General features: G+C 26.5%; 1 protein-coding gene across 1 annotated transcript in view; it reads right to left on the bottom strand.

Moving 5' to 3' along the window:
• The window catches only part of CadN (neural cadherin), a 470,814-nt gene that overhangs the window by 78,225 nt on the left and 376,744 nt on the right, over positions 1-15,845 (bottom strand). Inside the window, 3 exon segments of the mRNA XM_075297354.1 lie at positions 8,370-8,534; positions 13,171-13,286; positions 13,587-13,730. Coding sequence (XP_075153469.1) covers positions 8,370-8,534; positions 13,171-13,286; positions 13,587-13,730 — 425 coding nt within the window.

Raw genomic sequence — 15,845 nt, 5'->3', positions numbered from 1 at the left:
ATATATTAACCCTCTAATGCCCCAAATTTTTTTGTCAGCTGATTAAATATTCAATATTAACGACACAAAAGCAAGAAAGTTAATCAAGAAAAATGTATACGGTTAAATAAATAAATATAAATATAATAAATAAATAAAAATAAAATAAAGGCTCTTGAACATGTTCAACTAAGTTTTGTTTTTATTTTATTCATTTTTGTTGTCTTAAGATGTGTTTCACTAAAAGCTTCCTTATTTACACCCAGAGAAGGAATATGATCACCTCAAACATGTTTCAAGAGCAAAATGTTATTTTTGGGTGGTGACCATGTAACATGGTTTTCGCAACCATGTTATTTTCTCGGAAATCATGTATCTGATCTCGGTAAGCAGTTTATATTTGACGAGAAAATAATATTTTAATGACAAACATGTTACATGGTCACCATACAAAAATAACATTTTGCTCTTGAAACATGTTTGAGGTGATCATATTCCTTCTCTGCGTGTAAAGAAGACCGCCTAAAGGCGGGATTGGGCAATGAATGTTGACACAACGATTTTCATTATAGTTTTATAACGTTGATATTATTTTTCCATAAAAAAGATATAAAACATAGCTTGACTTCAACTTAAAAATCTATATACTTAAAACTAGGATGTCATAAATTTTTCACTTATCTGTCTAAAATATACCGGGAAGTGATATCAGAGATGGTCTGTCGTAAACTTTAAGGTATTTGACATATATTTACGAAGTATGTTACTACACATCAGAAAGGTTGTAAATCTTCGTAAAATACTTAGTTTTTAACAATATAAGAATTATGTCTTACTTTCTTATTTTTTTTTGTGGATTAGTCCGATTTTTGCTACAGTAATTTGAAAATGCTTGGAATTCAAACGTTTTTAATATGCAATTTATGCAATTTGCTTTTAAGTAAAAACTTAAAAATAATAATATTATTATTATAAAAAAATCTAAAATACTTCAATGCACGCCTTTAGATATTAACAAGTATATACGGCCGTAAGTTCGGCCAGGCCGAATCTTATGTACCCTCTACCATGGATTGCATAGAAACTTGGACTAAAGTCTTTCATCCATAATCGAATTACTTGGGTTGTGGTAACACTTGCCGATGGCACGGTATGTTAAAACTTCTTAACACAGTCTTCTCAATTGTAAGTTAGTCCATACGGGTTATATATTAAACAAAAAAGCCGATTAAATACGTATATTATTCAGTTTGACAAAATTTTCTATAGAAATACAATTTTGACAAAAATTTTCTATAGCAATAAAATTTTGACAACATTTTCTATAGAAATACAATTTTGACAAAATTTTCTATAGAAATACAATTTTGACAAAATTTTATATAGCTATAAAATTTTGACAACATTTTCTTAGAAATAAAATTTTGACAAAATTTTCTATAGATATAAAATCTTGACAAAATTTTATATAGTAATAAAATTTTGACAATATTTTCTATAGAAATAAAATCTTGACAAAATTTTCTATAGCTATAAAATTTTGACAACGTTTTCTTAGAAATAAAATTTTGACAAAATTTTCTATAGAAATAAAATCTTGACAAAATGTTGTATATTAATAAACTTTCGACAAAATTTTCTATAGAAATATAATTTTCAAAAAATTTTTTTCTCAAATTGCCATAGAAATGAAAATTTGACAATTTTTTTTAGAAATAAAATGTTGACAAAATTTTCCATAGATATAGAATTTTGACAAAATTTTCTATAGAAATAAAATTTTGACAAAATTTTCTATAGAAATAAAATTTTGACAAAATTTTCTATAGAAATAAAATTTTGACAAAATTTTCTATAGAAATAAAAATTTGACAAAATTTTCTATAGAAATAAAATTTTGACAAAATTTTCTATAGAAATAAATGTTTGACAAAATTTTCTATAGAAATAAAATTTTGACAAAATTTTCTGTAAAAATAAAATTTTGACAAAATTTTCTATCAAAATAAAATTTTGATAAAATTTTCTATAAAATAAAATTTTGACAAAATTTTCTTTAGAAATAAAAATTTGACCAATTGTTCTTTAGAAATAAAATTTTGACAAAATTTTCTATAGAAATAAAATTTTGACAAAATTTTCTATAGAAATAAAATTTTGACAAAATTTTCTATAGAAATAAAATTTTGACAAAATTTTCTATAGAAATAAAATTTTGACAAAATATTTTGTAGATATATAATTTTGACAACATTTTCTATAGCTATAAAATTTTGACAACGTTTTCTTAGAAATAAAATTTTGACAAAATTTTCTATAGAAATAAAATCTTGACAAAATGTTGTATATTAATAAAATTTTGACAACATTTTCTATAGAAATACAATTTTGACAAAATTTTCTATAGCTATACAATTTTGACAACGTTTTCTTTAAAATTTTGACAAAATTTTCTATGGAAATAAAATCTTTACGAAATTTTGTATAGCAATAAAATTTTGACAAAATTTTCTATAGAAATAAAATCTTGACAAAATTTTCTATAGAAATTAAATTTTGGTAGATTATTTTTGGGGATCGGCTATATATAACTATAGACCGATATGGACCAATTTTGGCATGGTTTTTAGCGGCCAAATTACCAATGTACCAAATTTCCCCACGTACCGGATCGGTTGAATTTTGCTCTTCCAAGACTCCGGAGGTCAAATATGGGGATCGGTTTATATGGGGACTACATAAATTATCGACAGATATGGACCAATTCCTGCATGGTTGTTAAAGGCTATATACTAACACCACGTATCAAATTTCAATCGAATCGATTGAATTTTGCTCATCCACGAGGCTCCGGAGGTCAAATCTGTGGATCGGTTTATATGGGGGCTATATATAATTATGGACCGATGTTGACCAATTTCTGCATGGTTGTTAGAGACCATATTCTAACACCATGTACCAAATTTCAGCTGGATCGGATGAAATTTGCTTCTCTTGGAGGCTCCGGAAGCCAAATCGGGGGATCGGTTTATATGGGGGCTATATGTAATTATGGACCAATATGGACCAATTTTTGCATAGTTGTTAGATACCATATACTAACACCATGTACCAAATTTCTACCGGATCGGATGAATGTTGCTCGTCCAAGAGTCTCCGCAAGCCAAATCTGAGCGTCGGTTTATATAGGGGCTATACGTAAAAGTGGGCCGACATGGCCCATTTGCAATACCATTCAACCTACATCAATAACAACTACTTGTGCCAAGTTTTAAGTCGATAGCTTGTTTCGTTCGGAAGTTAGCGTGATTTTAACAGACGGACGGACATGCTCAGATTGACTCAGAATTTCACCACGACCAGAATATATATAATTTATGGGGTCTTAGAGCAATATTTCGATGTGTTACAAACGGAATGACAAAGTTAATATACCCCCATCCTATGGTGGAGGGTATAAACAGATTTAAAAATCTGGCTTAAATTTTAGGGTGATATCTTCTTTAATTTCTTAAATTTATTTAAATTTTAATATTTTATATAACATTGCAAAATTCTGTAATTTAGTTACATTGGTATTGCTATGTTTAAAATATACACCAGTTTTACATATTCATTCTTCATATTTTCACTCAATTAATTCTGTCGCATGATGATAACAATCGCTAATTATGCGCTTCTAAATATTTGTTAGATACTTTATCTTTGCCTTACTTGTCCAGCTACACGCAAAGAAAAAAAAACGTTTGGAAAACGTGTGCCGAAAACGTTTTTCTTTTGTTAGAGTTTTTTGAATTGCTTCGAAAATTTTAAACTTTTATCACCAAAAAAATTCGTTTGTTACAAAATTTTTATTTTTTCAATAAAAAAAGTTATTTTTGAAACAACAACAGAGTCCATTTCGTTTATATCAAACACTGTTCTTTTCTGACTTTAGGTCTTTAATAGGACACATTTTACTGTTCAAAATTTAATATAGTACAATGTAATGTTGAACATTTTTTCGGAATCTTCCGAACATATGTGGAATGTATGTTAAAAAAAAACTTTGGTCGAAGCAGGGATCGAACCCACGACCCTTGGCATGAGAGTCGGACGTAGCAACCACTGCTCCACGGTGCCAAACTAAATGTTTGTTTCTGTTAATTAAACTTTGTTTATTCGGTTCGTGGGCGCCGCAAGCTATGCTATATAAATATAACTTATATGGTAATTATCTATTGATGACCATAACAGGTACATAGCTCAGTGGTTAGTGTGTTGGCTTACAAAGTGCATGGTCCGCGGTTCGATTCTCCGTCCAGGCGAAAGGTAAAAAAATTTTAAAAATTTATAAATACGTATAATTTCTTCTACATTGTTAGTATTACAGGAAAAGGTGTTAAGAACTAAAAAAACTCGTGGATGTGAGAAAGATGTGAGGGAAAATGCAATTAGCAGGATTTTTTTTTTTAATTAGTCTTTATGAAATTGTTGTTACATTCTGGAAAAGAATAAATGTTTATCACAAAAAGTATATACTTTTCTTCCAAACACACTTTCTTACAGCGAAAAGCAAATGAGAAACGAACTTTGTTTGTCTAAAATTTCGTTTGGGAGGAAAGAATTATTTTTTTGCGTGTACATTTTCACTAGCTAGCCAATCAAATATTTTGATTTGATGGATAAGAATCACATCATAATGAAATGTTTATTCATTTTTAGTAACTATCATAATAATGGTAAATATAAATTATGCATCATCACAGGCCCAGTGGTAAACATTTGAAATATTATTTTTTATCATAGAAACATTTTTGTTGGGATACTAAAGCCAATGGGGTGTGGGCCATTCATAAAACCGGCAATAAATTTTAAAACGTTTTTCGTGCTTTTTCTATATCTCACTCTCTTTAAAACAAGTTTTGATATCAGTGAAAGGGCCATAACAAAATGGCAAATCATTTGACACAATGTACATCATGAAATTTTCATGTTTCGGTTTTAAATGAAAATACAGAAAAAAAAACGAAAAACAAAAAACAAAATGCTATGACATTTTCACACATACATATATGTGAGATGGCGGTGGTGAATAAAACAATACTGAAATGAAAGTGTTCGGCCATTGAAATGTGAGTGTGTATGTTGGTATTTATATCGTCATGCCAGCAGCAATGTCACCAGATATAAATATTTGAAATATAAACAAGCGTTAAATATCATGAAGTATTTAAATAAAGTGAACAAAAAAAAAAAATAACAACGATCAACTAAAATCCTCTTGAACTTATCCATCAGTGAAATGAAAATGAAACGAAATTTTTTTAACATATGCCCTCTATAACTTGATTGACATAATGTCATGCTCGAGAATACAACATAGCACATAAAAACATGCTGAAGCTAGTGAAATTGAAACTTACATGACAAATTTAAAGTGAAAATAATTTATAGAATAAATTTATTTGGATATAGGAAAGGTATCGCTACCAAATCAATGGGCAAAGATTTGACGAAATTTGATTACAAAAATGTCGTCGCACAATGACGGACAATTAGATGGACATATTAAAATCATGTCTGACAATAATCCTGAGCATATTTGCCAAAGACACCATCTGTCTGTTTCGTCACCTATTCAACACAGTGGAAAATCGTAAATCTTCAATCAATAATTGACATATGGTCAATATGTCAAGACTAGGCTAAGAAACATAGTAGCTGAATAATTATGTTTAATAACAAAAAAGACAATAATAAACGATTTGTATCGTAGAATGTAACATTTCGGCGCTGTGAATATGGGTCCCATGAAAATTTGAGGTTTAAAACCTAAATGAAGTAAGTCCTAGGTTAGGTTAGGTTAGGTGGCAGCCCGATGTATCAGGCTCACTTAGACTATTCAGTCCATTGTGATACCACATTGGTGAACTTCTCTCTTATCACTGAGTGCTGCCCGATTCCGTATTAAGCTCAATGACCTCCTTTTTATAGCCGAGTCCGGCGTTCCACATTACAGTGAAACCACTTAGAGAAGCTTTGAAACCCCCAGAAATATCACCAGTTTATTGAGGTGGGATAATCCACCGCTGAAAAACTTTTTGGTGTTCGGTCGAAGCAGGAATCGAACCCACGACCTTGTGTATGCAAGGCGGGCATGCTAACCATTGCATCACCGTGGTAAGACCTAAGAACAAATTATATGAAAAACTGAAACAACTGAAAAATTAGCGTTATGAAAATAAAACCTATTATTTCAAAGAAAATTAAAATAATTTTGTTTTTGGAAATGTAATTCAATTTAAGTATATTTTCGTTTTCTGGCATTTGGAAATGGACCCCATGAAAATGAGCCCCAAAAACCAAACTGAAACAGAGCCACAGAGAGAGACGCTTCATAATAAATGTGAGTCCCATGAAAATGAGCCCTAATAAAATTTAACTGAAGTATGAAAATCGATCCCAAAATAAAATTAGGGCTGATTTTATCTTTTGATTAAATAGACCATGTAAAATTGAACCCTAACTGATGGTAAAAGTACAAATCTCTTGGGACACTTTTGACACTATCCATAGGAGAAAGTCTTAAAACCCCACCGAAGGTAGCCTGCCTTCGGAAACCCTAATTCTAAAAATGTATTCAATGAAAATGAAAATAGTCCCCATGAAAACAATGTACAATCCCAAACAGGAAATTGGGGTTTATTTGCATTTGAAGTGCTGGGGTTTATTTTTATAGGGCAAACGGTGTCTACAAATAAATTGAAGCCTAAGAAAAATAATATGCTTGAATAATTATTTTTAATAACAAAAAAGATAATAATAAAATATTTTTATAGTAGTGTATAACATTTCGGCGCTTTAAATATGGATCCCATGAAAAGTTGGGAGAAACTAAAACACGAAATTTTTATATGTTTTGGGGGGCCATTGGTATTGTGAAAATAAATCCAATTATTTCAAATGAAAATTAAAATCACTTTTTTTACCTTTTGCAAATGTGCTTCATTTTCAATTTAGGTATAATTTTGCTTTCTGGAATTTGACAATGGCTACTATGGTGGTATGATAATGGTCCCCATGAAAATGAGCCCCAAAACCCAAATGAAACCGATCCACAGAGAAAGAGAGAGAGACGCTTCATAATGAATGTAAGCCCCGTGAAAGTGAGCCCTAACAAAATTTAACTGCAGCCTGAAGATCGATCCCAAAATAAAATTAGGGCTCATTTTATGTTTTGATTAAAAAGACCGTGTAAAATTGAAATCTCTTGGAACACTTTTGACACTATCCATAGGAGAAAGTCTTAAACCCCAATCGTGGGTAGGCTACGGAAACACTAAATCTAATGCGATGCCACAACAAAGGTGTGTATGCTATGAGAATGAAAATAGTCCCGATGAAAACGATGTACAATACGAAACTGGAAATTGGGGTTTATTTTCATTTGAAATGCTGGGGTTTATTTTCATACGGTGTCTACAAATAAATTGAAGTACTTCCCACTAGACCCCCACCAAAAAAAAACAATACTACAAAAATTTCTATTTCATTTAGGTTTAGGGCTAATTTCTCAAATATCATGAAACGAAAATATACCTAACTTAAAAATGAAGCAGATTTCCAACAGGTAAAAAAAATGATTTTAATTTTCATATGAAACAATTGGATTTATTTTCATAATACCGATGGCCCCCAAAAAATATAAAAATTTCGTGTTTTAGTTTCTAACAATTTTTCATGGGACAGAGCCCATGCTTCAGTTGGGTTTTAGGCTTCATTTTCCTGCGCTCCATTTTCATACCTCCTAATATTTCAATATAATCATGTTTTTTCTCCACACCAAAAAAATTTCCACTCAATTCCATCCCTATAATTACTAAAATTGGCTAAAATGGGCTTGCATTAACATAAAATTTATATATTTTTGGGAAAATAGGGTTACGAGCAAATATTATTATATTAAACAAAGAACGAAATCAATTTTCTATTTAAATTGCTTTAATAAAGAAAATGCCTTTACTAATCACCAAAGTCAATTTAAAAGTTTATTAAAAAATTTAAAGTTAAAAAAAAAGTTTTTTGTTTTTGTAATCAAAAACTAAAAAAAAAATTTTTTTGATGTTTTTTTTGATAACTTTAATTTTATAAAATTTTTTGGCCACAATTAATTTTTTTTTCAATCAATTGAATCAATTGGTGGCACCACAACACAGTTTAATAAAACAAAACTGTTTTTTCTTTTTAAATATATTCAAATTAAAATGACATGCACAAATCTCTATATGAAAAATGAAACTTTCTACTTTAAGCTTTAAATCTCTCATATCAAAACACAAAACAAGAAAAAAAACAACGGAACCAAGCTTTTAAAGTTCAGCAAATATCTGTAAAGAAATGTTAGTAACCTGTAGCACACGTTTGGGTAAATTACGATCATCTTCTTCAGTGATTTGTGTACGATATGTAGGTCTTTCGAATACAGGTGGATTATCGTTGACATCCTTAACGTGTATAATAACCGTAGTATAGTTTTCCTTTAAATTATCCGATGCTGCCAAACGTAATTCATACTGGAGTAGCAAATAGCATTATTGGCAGGAGGTAAGATAATTATAGGAGTTAATGAAAGCATTGTTAAACAATTTTATGAGATATTAAAGTTTAAAAAAATTTTAATATATTTTGTTTTATATATCCTGATATTTTAAATTAACCAATAAATTTATTAAATAATATTTTTTCATATATGTCCTAATATTTTAAATTAATCACATCTTAATTACTAGTTTTAATATTTTTCCTAAAATATGATATTAAAAATTAACGCTCATTTGTAAAGGTGATTTAAGATATTCAAGTTAACACACCATTACGTCATTCTAAGGCTACTAAAAAAATTATAATAATAAAAAATTTATAATAGGAGCACGGTTGCTACAGTTGGTAGAATTTTTGGTAGATTTTTTGTTTGGTAGACTGAGAAAATTCTTGGAAAAACATTATAGAAATAAAATTTTGTGAAAATTTTCTATAGAAATAATATGTTGTGAAAATTGCCTATAGAAATACAATTTTTAGAAATTTTTTTACAGAAATAAAATTTTGAGAAAATTTTTTATTATATATTTTTTATTATATTTTCTATAGAAATAATATGTTGTGAAAATTTTGTATTGAAATAAAATTTTGAGAAAATTTTCTATAGAAATAAAATTTTAAGAAATTTTTCTATAGCAAAAAAAAATTTTTTTTTGACACAATTTTCTATAGTAATACAGTTTTGAGAAAATTATCTATAGAAATATAATTTTCAAAAAATTGTCTATAGAAATAATATTTTCAGAAACTTTTCAGAAAATTTTCTATGTAGAAATAAAATTTTGAGAAATTTTTGTGTAGAAATAAAAATTTCTGTAGAAAGAAAATTTTCTTTAAAAATAAAATTTAGAGTCAATTTTCCATAGAAATAATATTTGAAGATCTTTTCTATAGAAATAAGATTTTGAGAATTTTTTCTAAAGAAATAAAGTTTTGAGAAAATTTTCTATAGAAATAAAATTTTGAGAAAATTTTCTATAGAAATAAACTTTAAAAAAATTTTTTCTATAAAAACAAAATTTATAAAACAAAAATCTTTAGAAATAAAATTTTGAGAAAATTTTCTATAGAAATAAAATTTTCAGAATTTTTTCTAGAGAAATAAAATATTGAGAAAATTTTCTATTGAAATAGAAATTTGCGAAAAGTTTCTATAGAAGTACTATTTTGAGAAAAGTTTCTATAGAAAAAAAATTTTGAGAAAATTTTCTATGGAAATAACATTTTGAGAAAATTTTCCATAGCAATCAAATTTTGAGAAAATTTTCTATAGAAATAATATTTTGTGAAAATTTTCTATAGAAATAAAATTTTCAGAATTTTTCTATAGAAATAAAATATTGAGCAAATTTTCTGTAGAAATTAAATTTTGACACAATTTTCTATAGAAAAAAATATTGACAAAATTTTCTATAGAAATAAAATTTTGAGAAAATTTTTTATAGAATTAAAATTTTGAAAAATATTCTATAGAAATAAAATTTTGAGAAAATTGCCTACAGAAATAAAATTGTAAGAAAATTGCATATAGAAATAAAATTCTAAGAAAATTGCATATAGAAATAAAATTCTAAGAGAATGACCTATAGAAATAATATTTTCAGAAATTTTTCTACAGAAAAAATAATTTCAGAAAATTTTCTACAGAAATAACAGTTTGAGAAATTATTCTATAGAAATAAAATGTTAAGAAATTTTTCTATAGCAAAAAATTTTTTTTTGACACAATTTTCTATAGTAATACAGTTTTGAGAAAATTATCTATAGAAATATAATTTTCAAAAAATTGTCTATAGAAATAATATTTTCAGAAACTTTTGTATTGAAGTAATATTTTCAGAAAATTTTCTATGTAGAAATAAAATTTTGAGAAATTTTTCTGTAGAAATAAAATTTTAGAAAATTTTCTTTAAAAATAAAATTTAGAGTCAATTTTCCATAGAAATAATATTTGCAGAACTTTTCTATAGAAATAAGATTTTGAGAATTTTTTCTAAAGAAATAAAGTTTTGAGAAAATTTTCTATAGAAATAAAATTTTGAGAAAATTTTCTATAGAAATAAAATTTAAAAAAAAAATTCTTTAAAAACAAAATTTATAAAAAAAAATCTTTAGAAATAAAATTTAGAGAAAATTTTCTATAGAAATAAAATTTTCAGAATTTTTTCTATAGAAATAAAATATTGAGAAAATTTTCTGTAGAAATAAAATTTTGAGAAAATTTTCTATAGAAATAGAAATTTGCGAAAAGTTTCTATAGAAATACTATTTTGAGAAAAGTTTCTATAGAAAAAATTTTTGAGAAAATTTTCTATGGAAATAACATTTTGAGAAAATTTTCCATAGCAATCAAATTTTGAGCAAATTTTCTATAGAAATAATATTTTGTGAAAATTTTCTATAGAAATAAAATTTTCAGAATTTTTTCTATAGAAATAAAATATTGAGAAAATTTTCTATAGAAATTAAATTTTGACACAATTTTCTATAGAAAAAAAATATTGACAAAATTTTCTATAGAAATAAAATTTTGAGAAAATTTTCTATAGAATTAAAATTTTGAAAAATATTCTATAGAAATAAAATTTTAAGAAAATTGCATATAGAAATAAAATTTTGAGAAAATTGCCTACAGAAATAAAATTGTAAGAAAATTGCATATAGAAATAAAATTCTAAGAAAATGACCTATAGAAATAATATTTTCAGAAAATTTTCTACAGAAAAAATAATTTCAGAAAATTTTCTACAGAAATAGCAGTTTGAGAAATAAATAAATAAAATAAAATTTTGAGGAAAATTTCTATAGAAATAAAATTTTGAGAAATTTTTCTAAAGAAATAAAATTTTGAGAAAATTTTCCATAGAAATAATATTGTGAGAAAATGTTCTATAGAAATAAAATTTTGACAAAATTTTCTATAGAAAAAAATATTGACAAAATTTTCTATAGAAATACAATGTTGAAAAAATTTTCTATAGAAATAGAATTTTGAAAAATATTCTATAGAAATAAAATTTTGGGAAAATTTTCTGTAGAAATTAAATTTTCAGAATTTTTCTATAGGAATAAAATTTTGAGAAATTTTTCTATAGAAACTAAATTTTAACAAAATTTTCCAAAGAAAAAAATATTGACAAAATTTTCTATAGAAATACAATTTTGAGAAAATTTTCTATAGAAATAAAATTTTGAAAAAATATTCTATAGAAATAAAATTTTGGGAAAATTTTCTATAGAAATAACATTTGGAGAAAATTGCCTACAGAAATAAAATTGTAAGAAAATTGCATATAGAAATAAAATTGTAAGAAAATGGCCTAAAGAAATAATATTTTCAGAAATTTTTCTATAGAAAAAATAATTTCAGAAATAACAGTTTGGGAAATTATGCTATAGAAATAAAATTTTCAGAAAATTGGCTATAGAAATAAAATTAAGAAAATCTTTTCTATAGAAATAAAATTTTGAGAAATTTTTCTAAAGGAATAAAATTTTGAGAAGCTTTTCTAAAGAAATAAAATTTTAAAAATTTTTCTATAAAAACAAAATTTTCAGAAAATTTTCTTTAGAAATAAAATTTGAAGAAAATTTTCTACAGAAATAAAATTTTGAGGAAAATTTCTATAGAAATACAATTTTGAGAAATTTTTCTATACAAATAAAATTTTGAGAAAATTTTCTATAGAAATAAAATTTTGAGAAATTTTTCTAAAGAAATAAAATTTTGAAAAACTTTTCTATAGAAATAAAATTTTTCTAAAGAAATAAAATTTTGGAAGATTTTCTTTAGAAATAAAATTTAGAGAAAATTTTCTATAGAAATAAAATTTTCAGATAATTTTCTATAGAAATAAAATTTGAAGAAATTTTTCTACAGAAATAAAATTTTGAGGAAAATTTCTATAGAAATAATTTTTAGAGAAATTTTTCTATAGAAATAAAATCTTGAGAAAATTTTCTTTAGAAATAAAATTTTGAGAAAGTTTTCTATAGAAATAAAATTTTGAGAAAATTTTCTATAGAAATAAAATTTTCAGAAAATTATACATAGAAATAATATTTTCAGACATTTTTCTAAAGAAACAAAATTTTCAGAAAATTTTCTACAGAAATAAAATTTTAAGAAAATTTTCTATAGATATAAAATTTTTGGCCAATAGAAATAAATTTAGAAAAAATTTTCTAAAAATTCAATATAAACTTTCCACTGCCATCATTCTACAAGTGCTATGGATGAATAAAGTTTTCTCAAAATAAATGTAAATTTTAAGGTAAATTGGAAATAGGTTGTATCCTAGCATAAATTTCGAAGAGTCAATCAAAATGTGTTAACTTGAAAATCTTAATATATTTTCAATATAATGTAATTAATTTTTTAGAAAAAAATGCAAACCCTAACTATTCACTATTAAATAAAAAATAAATAGAGAACATCAATTTATTTCAAATTAAAAAAACTCCTCCATTTAAAATTTTCTAGTTTCAATCGTCCTTGTATAATTTCCCGTTCTTATATTTAGGTGGTAATATACATAATTTTTCTTTTTATTATGGCTCTATTACATTTCATGTTCATTTCATTTTTAATGAAAATATTTAACTTACCCTCCTTCTGGTCTCATAATCTAAAGCACCCGCCACATAAATGGCGCCAGTCATATTCTTTACAGCAAATGCACCTCCGATATTACCACTAGTGATTTCATAACGTATACGAGAAGCTATAAAAATAAGCGGGTTAAATGGACAAAAGATAAAATAAATTAATTAAATATGCATAAAAGTAAAAACAGCAAAAAAAATGATACCCTAAAAGTATACTATGAAAAGCTTCATTTAATACTCGTTTTTCAAGAAATGCAGTCTTAAATCATACAATGATGGAATATATATATATAGGGATGTATATATGCAAAATGAAATTCGTGCTAAAGTGTACTCTGCTTATGAAGATGATTAAAAAGAGATTTTGTATAAGTGTATTGAGCAGTATATGTATGCACGTGTGTTTGTGTACTTACATTCATCATGATCCTTAGCGGTTACTGTTAACACTGTATGCTGGATATCTTCATTTTCATCAACTTCAGCTTCATATAAACTTTTATCAAAATATGGAGGATTATCGTTTTTATCCGCAATACCAATACGTATAAATTTAGTCACTATATGTTGGTATGAACATGAAATAAAAGAACAAGAAAAATATGTATAAGTATATGTTTATAGAAGATGTAGAAAAGAACTATTAATAATATCAGTGGTATGTAATTATCACGTAGTTCATATAAAATATTGTCTTGTTAATCTGGCAGACGTGTTCATATGCCCTATTATCCTTTCTCATCCGTGGTGTTTCTTTTGGGCAAATATTCAAATATTTCCGTTGAATTCATATTAAGAATAACTTCAAGTCGGAAAACTATTTGAATTAAAATGCTATGGCTAAAATTTTATGAAGAATATTTTTGTTTGCTTTTAGTTGTTTGCAGTCTGGCAAAGACCCTAAGTAGAGTAGATTTAAACCAAATGAAATAGTTTTGCGTATTTGAATACATTTTTTTTGTTATTTGTCTTACTCAGTCTTGAAAATATGAATTCATTCCGCATTACTTATGAAAATCCTAAGATTATGTAATAAAAGTATTTTTGCAATGACTCCCTAAGATATGCTGCTATTGTTATTTGGTATTTCTCAGCCATAAATGAAGAAGTATTAAAGTTTGAAACTTAAAAGTTGACAATATCAATGGTTAGGTTTTGGAAATATAATCCAAATAAATACACTGAAAGAAGAATTTTTTTTTTTGCGAAGAACAAAATTCTATACAAGCGATGATATGCTAAAAATTTTTCTTTGTAAACAAATAAAAAAGTTTAGAGACTATCGTTGAATCGTGTGCCATAAATTGGAGTTTAATTGCTCTCAAAGAAAACAAATTATAAGAAACGAAAATTTTGTTTGTCTAAAATTTCGTTTCGAAGGAAAGTATTTGTCTTTGGGTGTACCATCAAATGAGTTATTTGATGAAACTATATATTTTTTTGAAAATTAAAGGAAATTTCGAGAAAAAACATCCATCAAACAAGAGTGGTGAAAATGTTCTTTTTTTGGATCCGGTGTGATGCAAACTTGGCTTAGAAGAGTTGACTTTAACATGGGCTTGTCATAGAACAAATGACACTATTTCTACAACTGTTGCACTGAATTTGCATTACTTCATAAAGTTTCATGAGAATTCAGTATTTTCGATAGGAATTAAAAAAAAAAATCGATGATATCTTCTAAAAAAACCATTTTTATTTTTTTTTTTATACATTCTAGTGTTTATCTGAAATGTTTTGAATTCAAATACGTTTAAAATTTTGCAATTTTTCTTCAAGATCATTAGGCCTTTTTGAAAAATTGTTAATAAGTTGCACAATTTTAATAATTCTGATTGTGCTTGTTAACGTATTTGAATCAAAAAAGAGTTACAATTATTTCTTAAAAATATAAAAAAACAAGCTATCCTCCACCATGGATTGCGTAGAAACTTCTACTGAAGCCGATGGGAAGGTATCTTAAAACATCTTAACACCGTAATATATACCACATTGTCCATACATGGTATATATTAAACTAAAAAAGGCCGATTAAATACGTATATAATTAAGTTCAAAGTTTCTATAGAAATAAAATTTTGACAACAATTTTTGTGTGATTGGGGATCGGCTATATATAACTATAGCCCGATATGAACCAATTTTGGCATAGTTATTAGCGGCCTTATACTAACACCACGTTGCAAATTTCAACCGGATCGGATGAATTTTGCTCCTCCAAGAGGCTCGGAGATCAAATCTGGGGAACGGTTTATATGGGGGCTATATATAATTATGGACCGATATGGACCAATTCTTGCGTGTTTGTTAGAGACCACATTCTAACACCATGTTCCAAATTTCAACCGGATCGGATAAGGCTCCGCAAGCCAAATCGGGGGATCGGTTTATATGGGGGCTATATATAATTATGGACCGATGTGGACAAATTTTTGCATGGTTGTTAGAGACCATATACTAATACCAAATTTCAGCCGGATCGTATGAAATTTGCTCCTCCAAGAGGCTCCGCAAGTCAAATCTGAACGTTGGTTTATACGGGGGCTATACGTAAAAGTGAACCGATATGGCCCATTTGCAATAAGATCCGACCTACATCAAGAACAACTACTTGTGCCAAGTTTCAAGTCGATAGCTTGTCTCGTTCGGAAGTTAGCGTGATTTCAACAGACGGG

The sequence above is a fragment of the Haematobia irritans genome, chromosome 2, assembly GCF_050003625.1.
Source record: "Haematobia irritans isolate KBUSLIRL chromosome 2, ASM5000362v1, whole genome shotgun sequence".
Taxonomy (NCBI): Eukaryota; Metazoa; Arthropoda; class Insecta; order Diptera; family Muscidae; genus Haematobia; species Haematobia irritans.
This window is presented reverse-complemented; position numbering and strand designations above follow the sequence as displayed.